The 27,768-nt window shown below is 41.6% G+C and overlaps 2 protein-coding genes across 3 annotated transcripts in view; one reads left to right on the top strand and one right to left on the bottom strand.

Moving 5' to 3' along the window:
- Positions 1–230: 230 nt before the first annotated feature.
- On the bottom strand, positions 231–27,087 carry MRPL22 (mitochondrial ribosomal protein L22). The gene is made up of 7 exons (XM_089682831.1): positions 26,971–27,087; positions 17,488–17,521; positions 16,726–16,858; positions 15,764–15,829; positions 6,840–6,917; positions 3,361–3,430; positions 231–581 (listed from the first exon to the last, which is right to left on the bottom strand). Exons 1-7 carry the CDS (start codon positions 26,990–26,992, stop codon positions 370–372), a joined length of 615 nt encoding a protein of 204 aa, XP_089538957.1. The 5' UTR covers positions 26,993–27,087; the 3' UTR covers positions 231–369.
- The window catches only part of GEMIN5 (gem nuclear organelle associated protein 5), a 103,460-nt gene continuing 102,722 nt past the window's right edge, over positions 27,031–27,768 (top strand). For both annotated transcript variants that reach the window (XM_089682830.1, XM_089682828.1), the window contains exon 1: positions 27,031–27,097. The gene's annotated coding sequence lies outside the window, so the exon portion shown is untranslated. The remainder of the gene's footprint in view (positions 27,098–27,768) is intronic.

Raw genomic sequence — 27,768 nt, 5'->3', positions numbered from 1 at the left:
GATTTATCCTTTATATTTTGTTATAAAATCTACTGCAGCTTTTTACAGTGCTTTTGTGAGGGACTGGGGCCTTCTTTTACATGTTTCTATGCATTTTCCTGGCAATGCCCAATCTACTATCTTGTAAGGGCCATATAAAATCATGGTGTATGGGTAAAAAAATTATACATCAAAATGTGTTCTGTTCAGAACCTTCGCAGTCTCTTTTACCAATCTTTACACAATACAACCCAGAAAAACAGAAAGTCTTTAATAAACTCAAAGGAATACATTTAATTTATAGACAGAATTTTATAAACACAAGTGCGGGTTAAGAATGCAGTTCACCGTCTCACACGGCAGCTCTAGGAAACGTCTGCAACGACAGTGTCACAGGGTGTGGATGATAGTGCGGTTTCTCAGTTTCTGAACATAGTCCTTAGCCTGATCGAAGCCTGTGATTGGTTCTTCTTTAGGAGGAAGAGGACCCTCCACTAACTTGACAAAGTAATGGCAGTGCACCTTGTTCATGATTCCGAATCTGCCTCGTGCGTGGTAACGAAGCCTCTTTAGATACGTTCCTTTGTTGGAAAATGACTCAGCTAAAAAGGAGACAGGGACTTGTTATAAGCACTACTTCTTAAAGTGAAGCAGAAGTGAAAACAAAAAGGAAAACCATTTAACTCCCAACTATCATGAATGGCTTGCACACCTCCTATGACTCTCTGCCATGTGCAATGACATGTTTAAAATCTGGGGTGTTGTGTTATGGCTTGTATTCACTGGCATTTCTTTACTCCTGAACGGTTTCTCTAACCATACCTGCCAATGAAATGCAAAATCAGCTTCATGCAGCTTAGGATGATCAGAAGCACATCTAGAATAATCTCAAAAGCATCTTAAACCAATTTAAAATGAAAGCTGAATGCACCTAAACGCATAAAGCATTTGCCCATCTACCCAAGGCCTAATGCAGACATAGACTTTGGTTGCCAAGTTCAGTTCATCCCCTTCTGCCACATGTGCTTTGCAATTGGTTAGTGAAGCTGCCTATCAGTGATGGGTCAATATTATGATGTATTAGGTGGAAGTGTGATAGGTTAGAGCTAGTTACCAAGGAACACCTAGATTACAGAATGCCCTGGATTCCTGAGGTATCCTGTTGTGAGTCAGAGTAAAAACCACTGCTGGGAGCGGAAATTGTGTTTTTTTCCTCCCTGCTTTAAAGAGACTATCGATTTAACCACTTTTCTACCAGGCACTTTTACCCCCTTCCTGCCCAGGCCAATTTTCAGCTGTTGCACTTTGAATGACAATTGCATGGTCATACAACACTGTACCCATATGAAATATTTATCATTTTTTTGAGACAGACAGAGCTTTCTTTTGGTGGTATTTAAATCACCTCTGGGGTTTTTTTTTATTTTTTGCTAAACAAACCAATAATAACTGAAAATTTTGAAAAAAAAAAAAAAAAGTTTTTTCTTAGTTTCTGTTATAAAATTTTGTAAATAAGTAATTTTTCTCCTTCACTGCTGTGCGCTAATGAGGCTGCAGTGATGGGCACTGATAGGCTGCACTAATGAGGAGGCACTGATGGGCATTGACAGGCATCACTGATGGGCATTGAAAGGCAGCACTGACTGGAACTGTTAGGCGGCACTGATAGGTGGCACTGATAGTTGGCACTAAAAGGCAGCTCAGATGGGCACTGATATGTGGCATTGATGTGCACTGGTAGGCACTGATATGTGGCATTGATGGGCTCCGACAGGTGACACTGATGGGGCTACGCTGATCATTAGTGCCCTGATGATCAGTGTACATGTCCCCTTTGAGGAATGCCAATCACCGGCTCTCCTCTCCTCACGAGCTGTCAGCGTGACAGCTTGTGAGAAGAGGAATGCCGATAACCGGCATTTCCTCATTCACATGCGATCAGCTGTGATTGGACACAGCTGATCAATTGACAGAGCCAACGTCATTGGCTCTTTCCACTGATTGGTGATCCGCTGTGTCCCAGGAACACAGTGCACCACAGATTGCCGTGTTGTGCGTCCCAGAGTTGGAGGACGTCATGTGACATCCTCCAAGAACGAGAGAACCGCCACCCTCCCATCATTACCTTATATGGTGGGTGGGAGGCGGTTAAAAAAAAAATGCACAGAAGAATTTAGTATTTAAAAAGCTTACTTGCACGATTTCCTTCCTTTCTACAAATTATTTTTTATTCATATACAATATGCCTCAGAACTTGCTCAGGAACTGACACTCTGAAAAGTGTCAATTCCGTAGCACAGCTCCCCTTCCTCCTTGCGTATCACAGCCCTCTTCTTCTAGGAGCATCCGATTACTGTCTGTGCTGTTCCAACTCCTGGCTTTTCCCTCGTCTCCCTAAAAACCTTTTATATGATCAGGGAAGGAGCAAAGGGGAATAATCCAGAGATTCAATTGAGAGACAGCTCTGAGCATGATAGGTGACATCACATCTGGGGATGCAGTGCCCAGCAGTAGACTCAAGGTTTTTGAATGCCTACACAAAAGGGTGCTTTTACTGGTAACATGCCTAAAATACATTAAATGTGCGTAAATATAATCTTATAGGAAATTTTGGAATTTTAATGGTCTGGCAATAGGGTGTCTTTGAAAAGGAATCCTGAATATATACATTTATTACTACAACTGACTAAACAAGCCAAGAGTCACATACATCTGGCCGATCTGCCCTATGCCTGTAATAGGCTGGTCACAAAACAAAACAAGCAACCAAGACAGTCTGCCACCACATATACATGCTTTAGCCAATCAAAATGCAGACTCTGATAAACCTGCAACTTCATGGAAGTAGACAAGGTATTTTGCCTAGCTGACAACCAACATGAACTTTCCAGCACAATGCAAGTAAAGAAATGAGAATAAAAGTAGGGAGAGTTCTGGATGCTAAATTTGGCTTGGCTTATTGAAATAATTATGCCTATGAGTCTTCTTCTAAAGCAGTGGTTCTCAACCTGTGGGTCGTGACCCCTTTGGGGGTCGAAAGACCCTTTCACAGGGGTCGCCTAAGACCATCAGAAAACACATATTTCCGATGTGTAAAGAGCAGCTACTGTGTAGAAAGCAGCTGCTGTGTTGAAAGCAGCTACTCTGTTAAAAGCAGCTACTGTGTTGAAAGCAGCAGTATTGGAGGTAAAACAACACTCATGAATTATAATTACTGGGTAAATAATTTTATGGTTGAGGGTCACCACAACATGAGGAGCTGTATTAAAGGGTCACGGCATTAGGAAGTATTGTCATGCTGTCTTTCCACTTTTCAAAGGAAAACATGAAAAGACAAACCAAAGTAATCACATACTGTATTTTGTTCCCTGAAGGCCTTACCTATATGGAGGTTGGACTTGTACTCCACATGGTGATTTCTGACAGCCAAGTCCTGGGCTTCAAGCAAGACCTATATTATTCATAAAATACAAAAAGCATGGATTTTTTTTGTTAAGGAAGAACTCATACATAAAAGAAAATCAGTTTTAATTCAATAGTCATTCCAAAACTGTGGACTAGACACAGTTAATAAATATTTTCCTCTGCAATATCTGAAATTATCCATTTACATGCTAAAATTACTGATACAAAACAGCATCTCGCCAAGTCGTGCAGCCGCACAGTAGCAATAACAAAGCTGGTCTGGGAAAGGGATTTGGCAAAGCCTATAAGTCACAGAGTAGAGAGAGCGGGGACAAAAACAGGGCAGAGAGAGACCAAAAAAACAAACAAAAAAAACCCCATACATCTAAAACACCTAATCACATAAAACAGATCTGTCAGGTTGTCGTCAGTGCTCACTACAACACATTAAGACCCTGTAGAGATATTGGTGACCATTGTTTTCTGTAGAGGCACAAAGAAGCAGGTAAGAAGAGTAGGCAAAAGCTGGGCTAGGTTGGTGGCCACACTGTTCTTAAACATTGGTGCACCCACAGAACAAGGCCACAAGCAACCCCCCTGGTATTCCCACAAAAAGTGGCTGCAAGCTATGATCGATTGTGCTTTATAGGAATGGCAATGGGAAATGATGCATTAAATTTTACAGGTAAGATAGGAGGCCTCAGAAAGCTAACTATATGATCAAACTGAATTGTTTCCAGTACTTGTACTCAACATCAAGTTAGGTTCACTGATTACCATCATACAAGTAGAACTCCCATCAAACTGATAATACACAGATAAAATGCATAAACCTAAACGGTTTGCAAGTTTTAGGTTTTTTTTTTTTAGATTTCCCTGGCATTTCCTTTAGCATCCAGGGAGGATATACTTTTAGCTCAGACTATACGGCCTGAAGTGGTTAGAGTTGACCTGAACACACTCAAACTCTCACAAGCAGGGCACTGCAGATGGGCTGAAACCTTAGGCAGGCCATTATTTTGTCTGTCACACTAAATGTCTGAAACAAAAATCTAGACATAGAAAAGCAGCTGTCAATTATTAAAAAAATTTTTTTGCCTGGACTTAACCTTTAAATATTCTGACCACATATGACCTTAGTATTATTTATCAGTCAAGGAAAATGAAGGTTTGTCATGAATAGTCTATGATTCTTCATTATACAAGCAGCAGCTCCATCTAGTGACAAGGTAACTTCACTGCCATGTCAACTGCATTTTTTTTTTATATGATGGTTGCCACTATAGTTACAATAAAACACCGGCCAAAACTGTTAAAAGATTTGCACAGAGTGGGGGACCAGTCAAACATCTCATTTTAATTGCTGCTTGTGCCTACATTTGAGAGAATATTTCCCTTCAATTCCTGTATCAAGGAACAAACAATGAGCAGGAATTTCATATTTCACTGGAACAAGAATAAAAAGGGAAATTTCCTAAAACGGACATCTTTTCTGGTGAAAGTGGTCCAGACAGATTTACTCTCCATTATATAGCTGGGTCAGGAAGTAAGGGAAAATCTTCCCAATTGGAACACAGAACTGAAAACCCGAACAACTAAAATATATACAGTACGTATAAAATATATATTTTTCATTAATATCCCAATGAATTGGTGAACATCACCTGCTCTAATGAAATTAAAGCCAGCAAACAGGGCCTTTGAAGTTTCATGTGCTGTAACTGTGTTTCTCTTTTTATCTCAAACAGACAAATACAGCCTGAGATATAGCTGATTTGGGAATAAGGGGATATCTTCGTAATGGAAAACACTGAACTAAAAAAATGTATTATTCATCAATAGTTATCAGGGATTCTAACATTTCTTACAGAACTCAGCAAGTCATCAGAGCAGTGTCCCATCCCTTATCAAGGCATGTTGGGGCACTGGACCATAATTTGGGGCGAGGGAGGTGGAGAAGAAGACGAAGTGCTGCAAAGTTTCAGTTTTCCAGAAACAGTTTATCAATTGTGGGGGGGGGGGGGGACTTAGGAAACAACAGATTTCCTTTAAATAAGGACTTGTTTTTCTTTAGCAGTTGTGGCAGGTAAATGATCTTTTGCTCTCATCTCTCTTTCTTTCTTCCCCGATTTTACCAATACCTCCTGGACTTTTATCATGGTGCTCCTATTTTTGGACCTCTTCTGTCTGCTATAAGGCATTCACCATTACTCTCAGCCTGTAAACTGGCCCTACAATCATACCTTTCTGAAAGGCGGATAGCTAATTTACTAGCAAATTTCTCCCACCAATTATTTCCGAATCCATGCAATCTACACTTATCTAGCTACCTTTCCCACAACTTCCCTTTGTCAATTGCTGCCTTCTAATCCTTGCTGTTTCAGGTGTTGGCTTATGCTATATTGTTATTGCTACAGGCCCCGTATGTCTTCACCTTGTACATTATTGGATGCAGTAAATGTCAGCACAGTATAATCCAATAAATAATAAACGTCATGGGGGTACAACTGATGAGAAACGTGTTAAAGCCTAACTCCATGTTTTATTTCACTTTAAATAGTTTGGACAGTTTTCTTTAAGGGATGGTTCACACCAGATGCAGTCCAGCACATTTTTAGTCTACATCAAAAATGCATGGCCAGTGTTCAACATGGATTCCACTGGCCTTAGTTCACACCAGTGCAGTGCATTCCAATGCAGTCAACAAAAGTAGAACATGTTGCATTTTTTCTGTATGGAACACAGCAAAATGCATCAAAAACACACATGTCCTCAACTGAGACAAAGAAAAAAGGGAAGAGGGGGGAAAAAAAGACACCGAAATGCATTAAAAAAATGCATCAGAACACATTAAAAACATGCAGAAATGCATCTGGAATGCAGAAATTGTGTAAACTGACCTTAACAGGTGCAGTGGCTGTCCTATAACAAAATTAAGTCAGGCTGAATGCTCGGTCATTACAAGAAGCTTTGTATTTTCTGAATCCACCCACCTCGGCCAATAAGTGGAAAGCTTTGAATGCATTAAAAAAAATACAAAGCTACCCAGTGAATGAATGAGCATTTAGGCTGCATGGCCATCCTAAGCTCAGTGGTGATAATGAACACTTAAACTATGTAACAATGATGCCATCAGTATTACGTGAATGAAAATGAATTTGTTTAATTCACATTCTCACCCCCACCCAGCAATTAATCAGACCTGATCTCAGGCAGGAGGCAGGTCAGCCTCCATGGGAGCCTTAAAACTCTAACAGGAAAAGAATACAAATGCGTATCAGCACACACTTCTACTCTAGCGAGGAAAGGGTGCAATATTATCCAAACCTATTACTAACTATAATCCACTATTATAACATGAGTGGCAATTCAGATTCATCCATATGTCCTAATTAAGGTTGTTTCTCTTTATACCAACTGTTGCAATTTCTTCACGGTGGCAAGGTGCATATTACCTCTTTCATGATCTTTGCTCCTTTTTTGTCGTTGAATTCCAGCTGAGCAATAGCTTGGTCTATAGACATACCTTTGATCTATAACAGGAAGGAAAGGGTTAATCTTACAGCATCATGTGACCCATCTGTTATTATTCATGTGCTCAACAGGCCCTGCAGGGCTGTACAGCTCCCTCCATAAAATGACATTCTATGAGAATATGGAATCATTTACATATCTCCAACCACCATCTAGATGAATTAATAACTTGCTCCTTTTTCACTTTGATGACCAAGAAACTCATTTTACAGACGTCTGTTTGCGGTTCCAGTCAAAGTTCTGAATTTGGGGAATTAATCACAAGGAACCGGCAAAGATTTAATTTACAAAATGTTGCTTAACAGAATTAATCAAACAGCTCATGCTAATTTACAGGCAGAACCTTGGTAAAAGAATGAGGCTTCCAAGCAGCTGCTGTCAGTGTTATGGCACCATAAACGGCCCGATACTTGCAAGGGATGCTAAATACTTGAGAATTGTGAAGGGGTTAATGAACCAGCAATAACAATTACCCGCAAGCAGCAGAAGAGTTCATTATCTCATGCAGATTTTCTAATGTGTGTACAAACAATGTTTTCACATAAGAAAACCACCTTTCACTTTAAACTGCAGATGCTGCAATTTTCTAAAATTGTCATAAAATGAAAAGTTGCTTCCTTGTATTATGCCTTTTCATGGTTGGCCTGTATACTGCATACAGAAAGAGCAGAAAAGTAAGTTTCTGCTTGTACGACTGGACCTTTGTTTTTCCAAGAGTCTTCATGTGTTATGAAATTATAGGCATCCCCAGCAGAAATTACATTTTTTTGTTAGATACTCTCTAAGGTTCATTCACTTCTAAAGGAATGTGGATGCTGCAGCCTCATTACAACACAGAGATTGCTCACGTGGTTATACTGAAGGCAGACCTTGCCTTTTAGAATCGATCGAAAAGGATATGGCGAAACAAACAGCAATTTCTTTACAACAGAAAAAAAAAAAATTTAGAAGAGGTCTACTAAAATACATGCATCGTATATAGTTCAACTAAAGGAGGTGTATTTATAGGAAATTGGAGTTAGGCTTTAGAGCAGAAATAAAGTCTGCAAACTCTCCTCGCCAGTACTGACATCTTCTTCTTGGTTTCTTCAGTCTTCAGCCATATTGTATGGATGGTGTGGGACAAGGTAAATCCAGAACATGTGCACAGAAAGTCATTAATTCTGATATCAAGCATGCCAAGAATGTGTCCTAAGCTGCACACGTGCAACTTATAGCATGTTCTGAAGAAGATTGTGAACAGGCAGGTGGTTGTGTTTTACTGAAGAATAAAGATTCCACAACCCCAATTCTAAAAACGTTGGGGCACAGTATAAAATCTACATAAATACAGAACGCAATGATTTGCAAATATCATAAAACCCTATTTAACCGCTTTCCCACCACCTTATAGCAGAAATACTGCTACAGGGCTGCGCAAAATCTCACACACACACATTTTATTTTTGTGTTGTTGAGTGGTGCATATCTGCCTAGCCTTCCTCTGCGGGAGATGTTAACCCCTTCCTGTTCAGTGCCATTAGTACAGTGTCAGTGCTTTTTATTAGCACGGATCACTGTATTAGTGTCACTGCGGATGTCAGTGACAGTTAGTTCCCCCCCAGTGTCAGAATGCCCACCGCAGTCCCACTATATGTTGCTGATTGCCGTCATTACTAGTATAAAAAAAATTATTCAGTATATATACCGCCATTTGTAGACACTATAAGATTCCTGTATACCAATTAATTTACACATATTGTTTTTTTTTTTTAGCAAAGACATGGATACATTTTGACCTAAATTTATGTTGACATTTAGTTTATTACATTTTTTTTACTGGACATGTTTAATAGCAAAGTCAAAAATATTGTTTTTTTTCTTAAAATTGTCAGTCTTTTTTTGTTTATACCACAGGCAATCAAATACCATCGAAAGAAAGTTCCATTTGTGGGAAAAAAAAGGACATATATTTCATTTGGGTGCAGTGTTGCATGACCACGCAATTGTCAGTTAAAGTAACGCAGCACCGTATCGTGAAAAATGCCCTGGTCAGGAAGGGGGGGTAAATCCTCTGGAGGGCAAGTGGTTAAAACCCTAAACCGAATGATGGCCTCACTGCGGCCGGCCAGTTCTGGGAGGGCGTCATATGACGTCCTCCCAAACGCACCCTCCCACGCGCCCCTGGGGGCGCGCACTGTGCGATCTCTGTGATCGCTGTGTCCTACGGACACAGCTGATCACGTGAGGTGGTAAAAGGCCAATCACAGCGGCCTTTTACCACGTGATCAGCCATGTCTAATGACACAGCAGATCACAGGTAACTGCAGTTGCCGGTTATTGGCTGCACTTTCCTCACGCTGTCACAGCATGAGGAAAGTACTGCCGATAACCAGCAATTGTCAGAGGAGGGATTGGCACCAATCATCAGACCTCCCCTCTACCACTGTTCCTCGGCGATCGCTGGGTGTCAGCGAGGTATTTCCAGCTGGGACCTGGTGATCGACAGTCGAGGCCACCAACAGTGATGCGGGCAGGGTGGCGCGTGTCTCCTACCTGGAAATACACACACGATTTTGCACAGCCCTACCGCCTTGTAGCAGTACTTCTGCTATAGGGTGGTTGGGAAGCAGCTAAAATAAGAGGGGATGCTACACTGTAGATACCCAGTTGATGTGTCTGGAGTCCGTCACAGTGCTATTACGTGCAGTTGCAGGGAAGGGAATACCCCTTTCACCTATGATTGGCTGTCAACATTGACAACTTTCCGGCAGGATAATTCAGGTGGGTTCGGACTCATGTCTGAACCTGCCTGACCTCATCACTATATAGAAGTATGATAGCAAGGTCCTCCTGATCATAGGCGGTGAAGCATTCCAAGAGGCGTGAATGTCTGCAGCTGCTGGGAGAGGTAAACATGGCCCTATCCCAACTCTTTTGAGATGTTATGCAGCCATCAATTTCACAATCACCTTATTTTTTTTCTTAAAATGGTACAATTTGTGTACACTGATGGTGCTATAGAAGTCCTGTATAATAATAATAATAATAATAATATTTTAACATTTGATATGTTTTCTGCTTTCTATTGTGAATAAAATATGGGTTTATGAGATTTGCAAATCATTGCATTCTGCTTTTTTTTTCAACTTTAGTTTTGCTTTAAACTCGTAACATCAGTCAAAGATTTTTTTTCTACTTTTGTATAGGGTAGGAAGATTGAAACATGAAAAATATTAGTAAGACCACTTAAAAAAAAAAAAAAAAAAAAAAAAAAAAGTAAGGTTTAATTATCATTGGTATATTTAGTTTAAAAGCTATTTTGGCCATACTTCTCCTGTGGATCATGGGGGTGCACTTTGTTCTGCACTCCTGTGACTCGTTTACAGCAGACGATGGGCTAAGGTCTGCTGTCTAAATGTAGCGCAAACAACAAAATAAAACCCAAAAAGCATGTAATATTAAACAAACAAAATTGTTCAATCAAAAAATGAATCTCTCAAAATGTCTATAAATAAATCCTCCACTACTGTGTAGTGATTCTAGAATTTTCTACTTCCATCCAAGTGTTGCATGCCTTACCCTGTGTTCTTACCACATGCTCACCTTCTTTTGTTGACCCCAATGTCATATTATTATTATTATGTTGTAAAGTCTCAAGGTTTTTTACCTTCATGCATTCTATGCATGACGGTATAAAACCTTGTGTGTGTAGCAGCCCCCCTCCCAGCCCCCCTAATACTTACCTGTGCCCTCTCTTGATCCAGCAAGGTCCACAAGAGCCTCGGTTCTCTGGGGACTCTCACTCCTGATTGGCTGAGCCATTGGCTCCACGCTGCTGTCAATCATAGCAAGTGAGCCAATCAGGAGATGGAGGGGGGTGTGGACGAGCCGTGGCTCTCTGTGTGAATGGACATGCAGAGCTGCGGCACGGGAGCGCGCCAGTTCGGGTGCAAGCTGTTTGCTATGGGGGCACCCGACAGGAGGGAGGGGCCAGGAGTGCCAGTGGGGAACCAAGAAGAGGAGGATCTGGACTGCTCTGTGCAAAACCACTACACAGAGCAGGCAAGTATAGACATGCTTGTTATTTTTAAGAAAAAAATACCCACAAGACTTTAGTATCACTTTAAGGTCATAACACGCCTTTGGCCCCTTCATGGACTATTAGGTGTCTGCTCTCTTCCAGGCTTTTATCTCCCACCTGCAGTACTCTACCAGCCCTATTCCACTCTTTGGTTAATGTACATGCAAATACAAACAGGACCAAAATAATGCTCTCTGTATACCCTTATTTCATTTAAATTCCATTAAAATTAAGAAGATTAAAATTTCATTAAAATTCCATTAAAAATCAAAAAAAAAAAAAAAGTACTCAAATTGCTATGTTCACAGCATAAAATTGCACAACTAATACATCCACATCTTCAAAATTATCTATCTTACTAATGTGGCTCCTGTTCCTATATGCGTTATGCTTCTCTCCTCTCACAAGCTTCTTCAGTTGGTCTTACTGAAGAAGATCATGACAGGAGTATAACGTAGTAAAATGGGCTCTGGGCCAGTAAGTCTGGTCTGTTTGGAAGAGGCCAAGGCTCTGAGTATGTCAAGGCCAATTTGATGCAGGACCCTTTACTTCTGTTGTGCAGAAGTTGAGGCAGAGTCTTCATCAGAGGGAAGGCATAAACCAGTTTGAAGTGAGTCCAAGAAGTCACCACACCATCTTCTGTGAAGACTACAGGATCCCTGGTCTTGGCCACATATTTATTCAGCTTGTCGTTGGAGGCAATGATATCCACATCTGGTTTTCCCAACTTTTGACAGGGAACTTTGAAAGACCTCAGGGTGCACAGACCACTTCCCCGGTTCTAGGTGTTGTTGGGTTCAGGAAGTATGCTTTGCCAACTGTCCTTTCAGGGATGTGGACAGCCAAGAGAGTTGGAATGAAAATGTTCACCCAGGGGAGTAGCAGACATAATTCTCATAGAGCAGCTTGACTTCTGTTACTTCCCTGATGATTTACATAGGCCACTGCTGTGGCATTGTTCAACAGCACCCTGACTGGGCAATCCTGCAAAATGGAGGTCCACTCTTGTAGAACAAATCTGATGCTTCTCAGTTCCAGAATTTTGATTGGGAGTTTTGACTTTTCTGGGTACCAGGTCCCCTGGATAGTTGGAAGTTGTAAACCACACCAGCCTATAAGGCCGGCATTCATTGTCTTGACCTTCCAGGGCATGGTGAAGGAAAGATTTTTCCCAATTCCATTAAAGTAGATAAAAATGTGCTTGTTCCACATCGTGTGTATATTGGATTACAGAGGTCTGAAGTAAAAATGGAAAGGGAACTGCCTTGGCAGCTACCACTAAGCTCAGAAACTTCATGCAGACGTGAACTTAGGTGTGCTGTTTTGATCGGAGGGTCCACATCTGGGACCCTTAGGGAAGCAACTTCCTGATGAGGAAGGAAGATTTTGCCTTGGACTCTGGCCAAGATCAGGTCGCAGTACTCCAAAGGGTGACACGGCTGGAGAGCTGACTTTGGAAAGTTGAATAACCGGCCAAAGGTTTGAAGGAACTAACTCATTCTCTGGATGTTGGCAGAAAAGGTAATGGTGGAAGAGTCCTTCAGTAGAAGGTTGTCCAAGTACCCTTTGACATGAATGTCATGGGTTTGCAAAACAGCCTGAAGCTGGGCAAGCACTTTTGTGAACACTTAGTGTGCATAGGAGAGCAGGAATGGCAGTGCTGCAAATTGGAAGTGTTGGTCTCCAACAGCAAAAAACAAAGCGCTGATGTGAGGTGAAAATGCGGATGTGTAGATAGGAATCTCGTACATCTACTGATGCCAGAAATTCCCCTTGTCTGAGAGAATCAATGACAGATCTTGTTGGTTGCATCTTAAATTTTAATACACAGAGATGTGTTTGGCAGCTGCCAAACCAGCCGTAGACAAGACCTGTGCTTGGAATCACATTGGAAAAAATAGCAACAAAAAGGTCCAATTGAACTCTAGGCACTTCAAATTGTTGTCAATGGAGTCCTGAAGAAAAGGGGTGCTCTTGGACACCTGAAATGTACTGGCTACTTTTTGGATTGTCCCCTGACTTTTATTGGAATAAATGTTGCAACTGGATCTCTTAGCAGTGGTGTGGCACTTCAATTTCAGTTTTTGTTACCATACATTACAATACAAGCCAAGGAGACAGTGGAGATCCTCTGAGGTGCAAAAGCTGCCTGCCCAGGAACCAAATCTTTTATATCAACATCAATACTTTAAGACAGCAATAATAGTCATATCAGCACTATTTTTCACTTTCCTTAACTTTCAGTGAAAGACTCATCCTCAGACAACAAAGTCAATAAGGTAAATGTTATTAAGTGTTCTTGCATGGCAAGACCACTTACTGTTATCTCACATATATATTCTTATTATCATAGCCAAATTTACCACCCTAACTCCTCCCACAGTTTTTACACTACATAGACAGTAATATACCGAAACGTGCGGATTGTTCCCAATTGGTGTGCTATTACTTTGTGGAACGTTTCGCCGAATGGTTCACAAAAAATATCGGCGTTTTTGTGGTGAAACTGGTCCCATAGGAATGAATAGCGGAATGTTCAAAACTAGAGTGAGAACTGAAAAAAGCTAGAGTGTGAGCTGCTTTTTTCCCTGCTGCCACTAAAAATGTCCACGGCTAAGCCATAGTCCTGATATAGTCCTGATAGTTTTCACAATATGACCATTTGTTTGCAACTCAAGCCGCCCATTGACGTTCATTGAAACTCCACTCTAGCCAGCTCAAATTTGAAAGGCAATTTCTAAACTGCGACTGTGCCTTCATTTTTAATATTTCAGAGACATACTATGCATCAAAATGTAGGTCTGGTTCTTGTGATTCTCACAATATATATAGCTCTTTGCTGTAGGATTTATAATATTTCAACTACAACCGTTTGAAGATGGCAACCGCCAGTAAAGTGAGCAAGTTGGAGCAGTTTGTTTTTAACCGCTCCTCTGCCCTTGCTGTAGAGTGAGTTGCCATAGGAACCCAGGTGTGTGAGCAGGCAGCAGAGTGACAAAAGCTAGAGTGTGAGCTGAAAAATCAGGACATGATTTCTAAACTGCCATCACTCCCTCATTTTCAAGCCCACCTACACAAATCTTATATCAAAACGTTCAGCTATCCCTGCTTCCACTAAACATGTCCACGGCTAAGCCATAGTCCTGATAGTTTTCACAATATGACCATTTGTTTGCAACTCACGCCGCCCATTGACATTCATTGAAACTGCACTCTAGCCACTTCAAATTTGAAGGGCAATTTCTAAACTGCGACTGTGCCTTCATTTTTAATATTTCAGAGACATACTATGCATCAAAATGTAGGTCTGGGTCTTGTGATTCTCATAATATAAAGCTCTTCACTGTAGGATTTATAGTTTTTAAAACTACGACCATTTGAAGACGCCAGAGAAGTGAGCAATTTGGAGCAGTTTGTTTTTAACCGCTCTTCTCTGCCCTATTTGAAATCTAATTTTGAATTTGTGACAGTTTGGCCGGCTTCTGGTTAAAGGTTTGGAAATACGTTTTCTACAGTAGAGAGTATTTGAGGTGATAATGCTGCTAATGTTTTTATAAATGTATGTTTCAACGTAACTGCGAAGTAGCCATGTGCACTTTTTAAATTTGATCAATCAATTGGTTAGTGTAATGTTTACTATCTTTACTCACTCCAAACACTCCACACAGTTACTGTGCCCACTCCATAAAGTTACTCTGCCCAGTCCAACCTTTTTACAACAGTTACTCCAGCCACTCCACCCACTCCAGTTGTAGAATACTGGTGGAGGCAAGAACACTTCACACAATTTCCCCAGAAATTGTAGCTTTTCTAGTTTCCTAAGTAAGCCTTTACAACTGTAACAAGTCAAAGCAGATATTGCAGCAAATGCAAGGTCCACTTATTGTTTGGATCTCCCTCCCACATTGAGCACAACAAATTGCCACATATTCGGAAAATAATTTACATATACTTACTTCACACCCCTGCTTCTGCTGGCAGCACCTTGGTTTCTGCCTGCAGCACCTTAACAAGGGTGACATATCAGGCTTCCCAGCAAGATCCTGGGAAAAATGAGGGTCCTAAAGTAATTCTAAAGGGAAAATATTTGTTACCTTAATGCATTCCCTGCACTAAGGTGATAAATGTTCCAGTATTTGTACTGAGTCCTGACTGTGTTCGTCTGCAGTGGCTCTCCTCTCTCAAATAGATAGAGAGGAAGCAGCAGGAACCGTTTGCCACTGCTGCTGTCAATCAAATCCTGTGAGCATAGAGTGGGGGGAGCTTTGAAACCAAGCCACACTGTGTGCATCTATGGACGCATGCAGCAGGGCAAGAGAATGCATCTGCATGTGTGCCACCATAGGAATTGGATTCCTATGGGGGCACACAGAGAAGAGTAGGAGCCTAGAGCGCTGTCAGGCGATCAGAGAAGAGGAGGATCAGGGCCGCTCTGTGTAATACCATTGTGCAGAACTGATAAGTATAAAACTTGTAAACCTTGATTTTTTTTTTTTTTTTTTTAAACAAACTCTTTACACTCCAGCACAGTAATAGAGCATTTGCTTCTAGGATTTGGAATTCCCATCTCACCAGGCTTGTCATCCTCGCCTAGACGCCATGGGTGGAGGATTGGTGTAATGCATTTTTTTTCTTTTAATTTTCTTCTAATGGGGATGAGGTAAAGAATGAGACTTTGTATTTTGATGCAAGGTCTACTTTAATGCTTAGAAATGTAAGCATTATATCCAAAGATGCATGTAATGTTTGGCAGCTATGTGATGAGGCGGAAATGGAGCTTACCAGTTTGGCCAAATACCACATCTTGTCTGGACTGTACTTGATCTGCCTCCGACAATGGAATACCTCCTTCAAGGGAAAAAAAAAATGGTACATACGGTTTACTGGTCTTTGCTGTAAAATCATCGGAATTCAAAACCTGTGAGCAAATTAGATGCCAACATACTGAATCCAGTTTCTTTTTTTGAGTATCTAGATCTCTGTACCAGATTTCTCAACTACACTCACTTGTTGAGACCCTCTCTCCCCGGGTATATACTGCAGATCTCCTGTGTCCTATGCTGCACTTCGTGGTTCCTCTTGTCGATCCCCATGTCACTACTGTACCCAATAGTGAAGTAAGGGTTGACAAGAGTATCCACTGAGCAAAGCAGGGATACAGGAGATACAGTGTCTGTTTCCAAGTAGACTTCAGGGGACAATTTCCCTTTTATCAGAGCGGCATTTGGCAGCTCAGGCTGCAGTAGAAGTGATTATTTACGCTCTTCTTTAATATTTAATTGACCGAATTACTTAAACTAAAGTAAGTTTTATCATTTTAAAGAGCAAGCAAGTCCTGCTACGTTTTTATTTTACCTCAAAAAATGATTACTTTTGTTTTGATATGAAGCCTGGACAAGAGTGGTAATAGCAGGCAGCTAGTGGTGCCTTCTGTTAGTTTTAGTAAGGGTGGAGGAAGGGTTACCTTTAAAATAACCTTTTCACATATAGTTCATCTTTAACAGATAACTTATCATAAATTATAACACTCCAGAAAGCCCCCTAGGAGTTGATTTATTAAAACTGGAGCATGCAAAATCTGGTGCAGCTCTGCACAGAACCCAATCAGCTTCCTGGTTTTATTGTCAAGGCTTGACTGAACAAGCTGAAGTTAGAAGTGGATTAGCTGCCATGCACACCTGCACCAGAGTTTTCACTCTCCAGTTTTAGTAAATCTACCCCATAGTGTCATGTTCTGGACTCACCGCTGGCCTTCGAGGCTCATCAGGACGTTGAGGTGGATACACAATTCTGTTCTTCATCTCCCAACCATTTCTCTCCAGAGCAGCAGTAGTGTGGATACAGCTCTGAGAAAGTAAGCTGCCAGCAGCGGACACTCTGACAGTCAAAACACAGCCATTAGACGAAAATATATTCTTATATGACAGTTTGTAAATGCATATTCTATTAAACTTTTAACCTTAAAGCAACTCTTTTGTACATCAAAACTGGGGAGTTGTGTGGTCTGCAGAAGGAACCTCGGCACACAACTGGGGACTACCTACCCAACATATCCCGAAGAGTAAGATAGCAGCTGCAGAAGAGGGATGTATAAAGAGTTTTCTATTGCAGGGGCCTTTAGTATGAAGTTTTTAATTTTTAACCCGACACAGATACTTTTACTTACCATGAAGTTAAACCAGCCCGCTCATGGTTTGTATAGTACCTTTCTGAAGGTTGGCATTTAAAAAATAAAGACTATATTGCTCTCATTTAAAGTGAAATCAAATATAGTCTGAGTTTTAAGAATCAATTCACCCAAAATGATATTTCTCTTTTTGGCAGATGCTGCACAGCAACTATAATGTCATCCTGTGGTACAACAGCAGCTCAAAGAGAACAGAAATCATATTTCCTGAGTGCATGAGCTGCACGTTCCTTTTTCCAATAACATTAATTTTGAGTGGTTTACCCTAGTTACAAAACATGTGCAAAAGCAGCAGGTAAAATAAAGATGCTTTACTCACCCTTGGTGGATCCGGAATAATGACCCCCATAATGCTGTGAAAAAAAAGAAATAATGCTTAGTATTTTTTATTCCTCCTTAAATAAGTGCAGTAACGAGGACCAGCAAATCAAAAGTCTGTGCTTTACAGGTAAAGGTGTGCTTTAAGAAGGGCTTTGTAAATATCCAATATGAACTTGGTGGTTCTAAGTATAAAGCTGTGAATTACACTTTTTTCAGTGACTTCTGTTCAAACAAAATACTGCTGTAAAGTTCAGTTCCCAGCAGCCTCATTTTGTCCCGAGTCATTTTCAGTCAAGAAGTATACCTCTGCAGCAATTGTTCTCAAAAGATGTAAAGGGAATTTCAGCATTCTGCAGGACAGTAGTCAGGGACAGGACAAGCATCTGGGGAAGAATGGAGGCAATTTGCTGCTTAATATTTAAGAATTATAAATACAAAAGGATAAGTTCACCTTTCGTAACATGTTACATGTTATATCAGTGTTCAGGGTGTAACATGTTACGATCGGATTGGCCCCTGCACCGCGATGTGACAGCTAGTGGGGATCTTCTCCTCCCCGCTAGCTCTCACAACTTAAAAAAAAAAAAAAAAAAAAAAAAAAAGAGTATTCTGTGAACAGGAAAACAAGTCCCAGCAGCCTTTGTAGCTGTCAGCTTGTATTTTTCAATGAACTACTACGGCACTCCACAGCGCCATGGTAGTTCATTGAACCTTCCTATCAGTAAGTATCTGCTTGCCCGTACAGGATGTAAAAAGAAGCAGATATAATGTCAGGTCAAAGGAGACCTGCATGGCTCACCAGATCGCTAGTGCAATGCCTTAGAGGCTCCACAAACAAAATATAATAAATGCACATTTTTTTACCTGCAAAAAAATGTGAATTTATTATTTTTTGCTAAAAGGTGAACTTATCCTTTAAAGAAAACTGTATTATAGCTGTTAATACTCTAACCACTTGAGTCCAACATTTAAAACAGCACTGGAACAGTGGCAATATGTCCCACTGCCATTTCAAAAACATGTTAGGGCTTGGCAAAAGCAGTCCAGCAATGAACCCAGGAGCTACAAATCACTCCAAAGAACATAAACACAGCTGCTTCTGCAGCGTGTTTAAAAAGAAAGCGACATCATGCATGATGTTCATGGAACATGGTACAGTTTATATTACACACACATAAATGTGTTCTGAAGATAGAGGATGCTGGATTTCTCTGCTCCCCAGTCAGCCAAACCCCACTGAAAGCAGCAGTTAAGAGGAACCACTTTGCTTCACATTTCCCCACTGCAAACCAGCATGGGATAGGTGGCGAAGGGCAGAGCAAAAACACAACTGCTCCAGACCCTGACAGAACTTCATTAGCCTTCACAGAAAGCAAAATGGTAGCTGCACCAACACCATCACAGCCACAACAATACAGTACAATGCCTTGCACAAATGTCTCCCAAGGACTCAAGGATTCTTCTGATGGGTGGGATGCTGATCTCCCCTGCAGTCTCTCTTGCACCTTCCCCCTAAGGGATTCCCTGGGTCCATTCCCTCTTCCCTGGACAGAGCTATAACATGAGCCAGAATAGCCTGGGGTTTAGCCCTGAATCTCTAGTTATGCCTCTGCAGTCAGAATACTTTAGTGATCCCATTACCAGTGCCAGATTTTCCAATCTACTAAAACAAGATCTTGAAAAAGCCAATATAGAGAACCTCTGAATTGAAACATGAATTCAGGAAATTGAAATTTTGCAAGTAAACTATAGAAAGTAAACTTTGCGCAACTATTGGCAGAACAAAAAAAAAAAAAAAAAACTGCATTAGGGATCTCCATACCTAACCAATATATCCAGCTCAGGAGCCACGCAATCCAAATCTACGTGAATATCTCCCACACCACAGTCCACATTTTAAGAGGGGGACTCTTGAAGCAATTTGAACTTCCATCATCTGAAACCTCTAGCCCAATTAGACATGGCAAGCTCAAAATGCTGATGGGATAGGACCAAGGAAAAGCTTCTCTGATTTCCTCTATGTGGTGCACCACGCTCCATACCCACCCTCTGTTACCACTGAGTGTGCCCAATGGAACTTCCCTATCTGTTGCGTTTTCCAAAACGGGTCCCCTACATTTGATCCTTTAAAATTTACATACTGGGTGACTGGTGAACCTGGCCCCTTCCTTACTAAATGTTGTCTTATAATAAGTTTCTCTCTGATTCTGGAGAATTCTTTCTGAAATGAAGCCTTATGAACTGTCAACCAGGCCTATTGAAAAATCTATGCCATGTAAGTGCTGGCTATAACCTTTACCAATCGAATTACTCTAGAGTGACACTGCGCATTGTTCTTTGGACCTCTGCGACTAGTCACCTTTAGCTCTGACCCAGTTGCAGTGCAGCCTTTCTCACAATGCTCAGGGCATGAATTCTCAGGATAAAATCTCTAAGGCATTGTAAGATTATCATTCAATAAGAAAAATAACCCTTCTACAGGAAACTTATTCGCCATCCTCATATACACAAATTTCTTCACAAACATTATCCATTGTTTCCTCAAATACCATACCCCCTTTCCTCCCTGACAAGACAATCTGTAACCCAGGTGGGCATTACATTTTTATGAGGGTTGAACTGCAGGGAACAAAAGTCACTTTCCTTTCTTATTATGTGCCTTACTTGGGCTAGTTGCCTTGTTCTGCACAATGCTTCATACCCCGTTTTAACAAGTTGAAGGGCTAGTTCTAATGTAGGTTTAGACTTAATCCTTGACAATACTAATAAAGACAAATCCCTGCTTAAACATCTACTCAAACTAGGAACTAACTTAGCTCAAATATTAGGGTTATTCTACCATGACCTGCTTGGTGTTTGAAGGGAACTCAACCAGACCAAAAGGGATTACGCCCACTATTCCCACATCCACTCCTCATATTCACAAATCAACCACACATACACGTCATTCCCCTACTTACCTTACCCAAAATTACGGAGGTCCCTTGATCAGATGACTCTCCAATGGCAACAACCTTACAAAGCTCCGAGGGATGAAATACCACTTTCTCCTGGAGACTTAATGAATCATTCCTAAGCAACCCAGATCCCTCTACACAGCCCCTTAATGACTAACGGATTCTAGATATCAAGAGCTTTCTTGAGCAACTTCCAATCCCCTTCTTATCAAAGGCCCACACATACAATATAGAAGAAATCTTAGAGGTTATCAAGAAGTATAAGTATTGCAAGATCTCAGAAACTTGTGGCTTCATTGTGCTATAGTAAAACAACTTTGCCCTGCAATTGGTGCCCCATTTAGTTAAATCTTTTAAACACGCTCTGACAGGGATCACTCTTAAGGGGGGTACACACTATGAGAAAATCGGAAAAAAAATTCCATACGAGGAACGGTCACTCATTTTTTGTAAAGTGTGTACACAACCTTCGACATCCCATTCCAACTTTCCAAACCAAAATTTCCAAAAAGGGACAAACTCCCAAATTTTTCTCATATGTGAACAGAACAATTGTTTAATGTGTACTCATTTCGTACAAGAAAAAAACAGATATGAAAGACTGCGCATGATCAGAAACAATAAACAACAATAATCTATGCTACAATGTTTCTATGTCAAACAAAAAAAAAGCCTTTGTTGGTTGAGACTTTTTGTACAATTAGTACCATTCTTGGGTTAGACTAGCTGTGAAACATCGAGGAAAACCGGACGATTGTTCACCCAATTTTCTTATAGTGTGTACCCAGCTTTAGACATGAACTTTAATAGGGCTCATATTTGTATGATCCGCAAGCCCAACAGGAATCCAGGTGAAGTCACCAACTATAGGCCAATTTCATTATTTACCTGCATCTTAAGGTACTCACTAAAATCTTCACCAAGAGGTTTAATGGATTTATTGTCCAATATATCCATGTTAACCAGGTGGGTTTGATGCCCCATGTGATCAAGCCCTGGTGGGCGGGGTGAAATGCATCAGAGGGCATGGCCAGAGTGGCAGCTGAGGCCATTCCATACACCAGACTACCCGATGTGACGCTTTTTAGGTGACGGGTTCTCTTTAATGAGCCATGCAGTGTCTAAAAGATCCTGCATGTCTCCTCTGGGCTCCACTGGATGTATTGCAATGCAGATCGCATTGCAATACATCTCTCCCTGACTATTTTCTAGCCTGGGAAAGTGACAGCGGTGACCCGGAAGTGATGTCATGAATGTCATTTTCCAGGTCACAGCAACAAGCGGAGGAGAGTGGACGTGTGTCTGCTCCCCTCTCTCCCCTCCACCCACCATGTCACTTCACAGACTCGCAGATGGGAAAGCAGAGCCTGGGGGCACGTTACGGGGGGCTGAGGAAGCAATCGTGTGGCAGCACAGCCGCCCAACTGCTTCCACCTGACAGGCAGGAATCTGCTTGTCAGTTTTATACACAATCCTGGTGGCTGTAGCCACCGGATTGTGTATAAAATCCCCGCTGTCAAGCCCTAAAGACATATGGACCTGATAGCAAAAGGGTTAAAGGTTTTAGATACAACAGAGAAAAAATCTTCCAATGGGGACACCTGTTCTGATGACAATGTTCTATCTTTCCTGAATTTGGACATTTTTTCTTTTTTCATTCTGTTTCACTGGCACTGTGAAGGGAAGTCTTGATAATGTTAAACACACACAGTTTTAATCAATATTTATCTAACACTAAAGACAAAAAGCTACAGATATACTTAATGAGCAGCCAACATTGTATTTATTTACACAGATGTCAAAAACGGACCTCAATAAGAGAGCACTGTGGAACAAAGAGGGACAGAAAATGCATGATTAACCATTTCACTACTGCTGTATGTTTTAAATGGCGGAGTAGTAGAAGTGGTGTTCCGGAGCTCCATTTATAACGGCACCCTGTTTCCTGTTTACATCGTATGTGGGCACAACACCTGTAATCAAGCTGTCATGAGACAGAGCAGAGCACAGGTAAAAAGCACAGAGCCAGAGTGTAATTGCCATGATGGCCAATCACAAATGTAAACACTGTGATATGTTTACATTTGAGAGCCCACTCACAATGGAGAATTTTTGAATGAAGATACAGTATAATGAATGAATGGTAGGCAGCAGCAGATTTAAGGTTGTTGGGGTTAGCTGATGTGGATACGATTTGGATATAAATTTTCTTCTTTCTTCTAGGTGTAGTCTATACATCTATATATAAATTCATTCAGCTCCCTCATCCTGCATATTAACCCCCTCATTTCAATCCTCCCACTGTATGTGGCCTGTACATTAACCCTTTCACCTTCATGCTGCTGTATCCGGTGCAATATTATCAAGCTCCATATATTAACCCCCTTTAATACCAGCACGTTTCTTCATTTCCAGAAAATTGTGGCAAATAGGGGATCACCTTGGGGTGTTCAGTTTTCAAAAAGGAGTCATTTTAGGGATGTTCATACTGTCCTGGAATTTTTATTTTAAATGTTTTATAACAGAGTGAGGAATCTTAAAAAAAAAAAAAAAAAAAAAAAAAAAAGTTTAACTGTGTCTCTAACACAGTTTAACTGTGTCTTTTTTTTTTAATTAAATCAGGTCTTTTTTTTTCTTGAAGTTTGGATCCATGTACATGCATAGTTATACAATCCGCACTCCATACAGTGGACAACAGTATTAATAACAGTTTTCAATAATGTAATAAACAAGGAATATACGCAAAGCATACAGAAGACAAAGTATAGATGCCAAACCACGGTTTCCAATTTCGGTAGAAAAAACAAAAAAAAAAATATAGCAGAAAAATACAAAAAGACCAAAAAAAACTAAAATATAAAACCAGTACAGTAAAAACAAACCAGTTTTCAGCTGAACTGAACCTGGAAAACCAAGCTGCCTCAACATATATAGGATTAGAACAAAATATAAAGATCCAATGTCCGCAAAAAAAAAAAAAAACCCTGAATCATTCGATACACATATGGCTCTAAAGCCTGTCTAGGAGCGGATGAAACAAAAGAGGGGAAAATCATAAGTTTCTTGTGTTAGTAATGTCATTTTGTCTTTTAGGGGGTCATGTGAATCCACCCTCCTGACCAAATACTTTAAAGTATAGACACTGGCAAGATCACATCAAGCCTGAAGAGACTCCACTCAATACCCTGTCCCTGACTAGTTAGACTGGCGCTAATCCCGGTGTAACCAAGCAACCAAGTTGTGAATTTCCAAGCACATCCTCTATGTTGATAGACTAACCGCTCTATGATTAGGGTATCATTAACAGCTTTAATCCATTGTGCATGGGAAAGGGGAGATAAACAGCACCCGAACGATGGCAATATAGGTATGGGGGGGTATATGGCTACTCATCTATAGCTCCCAGTAGATAAATCTTAGGTTCCAGGGGAAGATTAAGAATCGATGAATAATGAAAGGCTGGGTAAGCTTCTGAGTTGGAGATAGAGAGACTTTAATTGCATTTTCTATGATGGTGGACCAGTCCTCATCCGAAACAGTGTCTAAGTCTGACGACCATTGTGCCCTACAATTGAGAGACATCGCCTTAGAGACCCGTTGTACAAGGAATTGGTACAACGAGGATATTTGACCCTTTCTAGAGGTTGAGGACACAATTCGATTAAGAACCACTGGCTCGACAAATAACCATGTAGAGATTTTAGATTGTGCAGAGATATGCAGAAGTGGGAGCGGGTACCTGTCAAATTCAGGTACCCGCTCCCCCAAGGTGCCAATCCTTAATGGGGAGCAGGGGACAAAGTATTACTTCCCCTTTTGGGTGGAACTCCGCTTTAAAGACATGGCCAGCAACAAAAGCTTGACAAACGCTCATCTAGATTATTAAAAATTTGCACTTTAGGATACTTACAGAAACTAGACAACGGTTAGAGGTGAAGACATAAACCAACCACCAAAAGATCCATGGAAGAGACCTCTTCATACACATCTTAAAGTGATATTAAGGTTATTTTTTTATTCTTAAAATAAAACAAAAGAGGTTATACTCACCTGCTCTGTGCAACCTTATTGCACAGAGCAGTCTCTTACCTCCTATTTGACGATTACCTGGCGGTGCCGTCTACTCACTCTTCCTCTGTGTGTGCTCTTAGGAAGCCGTGTGCTTTGAAGGCACACGTGTGCTCCTGATCTGGGCTGTGTGCATCCATAAACATGCACAACACCAGTAAGCCAAGCCCCTACTCCATCATCAAAGGAGTTTGAGTAACTGGCATATCCCGCTGTTCTCAGTGTCCAGGAGGAGAGAGTGGTGCTGCATGGTTCTGCAGCTGGGACAGTGAGAGGAGTCGGGTGTTTGGGGGGGGGGGGGGGTAGGAAAGATAGTAGGGAGTTATTTTTTTTTTACCTAAATGCAGTTAAAGTTAATAAAAAAAAATATAGACTTTAGAAAAACTTTAAAGCCAAACTTCAGTCATTTAGGTTGAAGGTCCACTTTACCTGGCCCATGTTTATGTCACAGAGGAGGCACTTCCGGAACCCTTTCTGGTGCCAACCTATACACCATTCCATGAAATTCTAAAAAGGGTCTGCCAGGGAATATCCCTAGAGGCTGTGCCATGTAACCACAGATCTGATCAACTTAATGGATGAACCTGGGGGAATATCACCCAATTGTAGACTGATATCAGTAGTAGATCATATAAAGATACGCTGATCAGCCATAACATTATGATCACCCACCATAACCTGTTAAGGCATGGCTTCCATTAGACCTCTCAAGGTACGCTGTAGGCTGTAGTATCTGGCACCAAGACATTAGTAGCAGATTCTTTAAAATGGAACTTTAGCTAAAAAATAAAAAATGGGTGGACAGGATTTTTAATGCAGAAAAGACATGCTCTCTTTTGCATTAAAGTTACTTACTTGGCTGTCTGCCCCTTGGCAGCTCACTGTAGAAACTCGGCAATGCTGAAGCCGAGACCTGGAAGCTGAAGATGTCAGTGGCTGGCAGGGAGCTCCGGGACGAAGCATCGCTGGATCCAAGGTGAGTAGAATTCTGCTTTAAGTCCTATAAGTTTCAAGGTAGGATCTCCATGGAGTAGACTTGTTTTTCCAGCGTATCCCTCCGATGCTCAATTGCACTGAGATCTGGATAATTCAGATGATTCAACAACTCAAACTCATTGCCGAGTTCCTCAAACCATTCTTGAATTCCTCAGACCGGCCACCTTTTTCCATTGCTCCGCGGTCCAGTTCTGTTGCTCATGTACCCATTGTAGGCGCTTTAGGCTGTGGACATGGATCACCATGGGCACCCTGATCAGTCTTCCCATAAGCAGCAACCTGCCATGCACTGTGTTCTGATACTTTTCTGTTGGAAGAGGCTTTAATTTCTTCAGCAATTGGATCAACAGCAGCTCTTCTATTGGATCAGGACTACACGCGCCAACCTTGGCTGCCCAGGACCCTGGTGCTGGTTCACCAAAGATGCTCTGCCCCAGTTGTCTAGTCATTATAACTTTGCCCTTATCAAAGTCACCCAATCCTTACATTTTTTTCTGCTTTCAACACATCAACTTCAGGGACAACATGTTCACTTACTGCCTAATATATCCCAACCACTTTTAGGTGCCATTGTAACATGATAATCACTGTACCTGTCAGCGGGGATGTTATGTCTGATCGGTGTATACATACCCTTATATACACATACTGTACACCAGGGATGTCCCTAGGGTTGGTGTCACCAGGTGCAGTAACACTTGGTGACACCCCCTGCGACGATCCCCACAGAATGGATCGGATCTGCGGATTGAGCATAATGGATAGGGCTGCGATCCATTATGCTCCCCAATCTGCAGATCCGATCCATCCTGCAGGGATCGTCAGCTTTCTTTACAACTTACCTTTTTGTGGAGTGGGTCCAGTGTCACCCCATATAGGTTGCATGCCGACGATTCCTGCAGGATGGATGGGATCTGCGGATTGAGTCCGATCCATTATGCTCCCCAATCCGCAGATCCAATCCATCCTGCGGGGATCATTGGCTTGCTTTACAACTTACCTTTTCATCCAATGTCACCCCGTGCAGTAGGTGTCACCCTGTGCGGCACGCACCCCCCACACCTGCTTCGGGACGCCCCTGCTGTACACAACCCCCTACCTGTATATGATTGTGCAGCAGCCTAGGCCTCCCAGGAAGACACACAACCTCCATATGAAGTGAGCTGGCGGGAACAATTATGGTTGCCCATAGCAACCAGCCTGACCTCTCCCTCGCTTCATACTCCTCTGGCTGACTGGTTGCTATTGACAACAAAGATGTTCCTATCAGCATTTACCATCCATAAGCTCCAGCAAGGGCTCTGACCTGCAGACCCCATGGGTAAGCTGGAATTTGTAGTACCACATTACTCACTGCCCTCCTACCCGACTCAGCAGCAGTCAACGACCCTCTCAGCCCGACCCCCCGATCCACATAGTCACCCCTTCGCTGTGACACCCTCGCCCTCTCCCCAACTTACACGCAGTTATGGCCGCCGCCATCTTGGACTCGCTTTACGACACCTCCTCCTCCGCTCTCCTAGCTCACATGGCACAGCCGGCTCTTTACGACAGGCAGCGGTGTGTGGAGTGGCTGCTGCAGAGGAGGTAAGAGGAAGGTTGGACAGTCTTGTACACCATGCTGACCCTGCATGGAGGGGCTGGGGAGGATGTACTACATACACTGTATGTGTGGAGAGTATTCTAATATACTTTATATATATCTCCTAATATGCAGTGTGTATATATATATAGCCGTACAGTGTACCTGGACAACGTGTGTCTATATATATATATATAGTATCCTAATGTACAGTGTATATGGACAATATACTGTATATATGGACAGTATCCTAATACAATGTATATGAACAATATATATGTGTGTATATAATATCTCTAAATACAGCATTGTATTATGCACAGTGTATGGACTGTATCCTGATAAGCTGTGAATATACGCAGTCTCCTAAAATGCACATGGTCGCTAACTGTCCGGTTTTGGCTGGGACAGTCTTGATTTTTAGCTGTTTGTCCCACAATCTCTGCTTCCCGAGCTGCATCCCAGGAATCGTAGCGCTGACAAGTTTAAATGTGTTTAGGGCAGGACCATGGGACACCAGTCACCATCTAGGGTGAGGCTGTAGAGGCCAATGAGTGTGTAGTAAGCAGCAGTGGCGCGTGTCAGAGAATGCTCAAGCAAAGGCCTTCTTGCTCCTTGGGTCCGTCAGGATGCTGTGCACAGGTTGTGGAATAGGCGCTGTGATTGAGAACTGGGG

This window comes from Staurois parvus, unplaced genomic scaffold (genome assembly GCF_062004578.1).
Source record: "Staurois parvus isolate SC_StPar_1 unplaced genomic scaffold, SC_StPar_1.0 ptg000298l, whole genome shotgun sequence".
Lineage (NCBI taxonomy): Eukaryota > Metazoa > Chordata > Amphibia > Anura > Ranidae > Staurois > Staurois parvus.
Note: the sequence above shows the minus strand (reverse complement) of the source record. Positions and strands in the feature narration are given on the sequence as shown.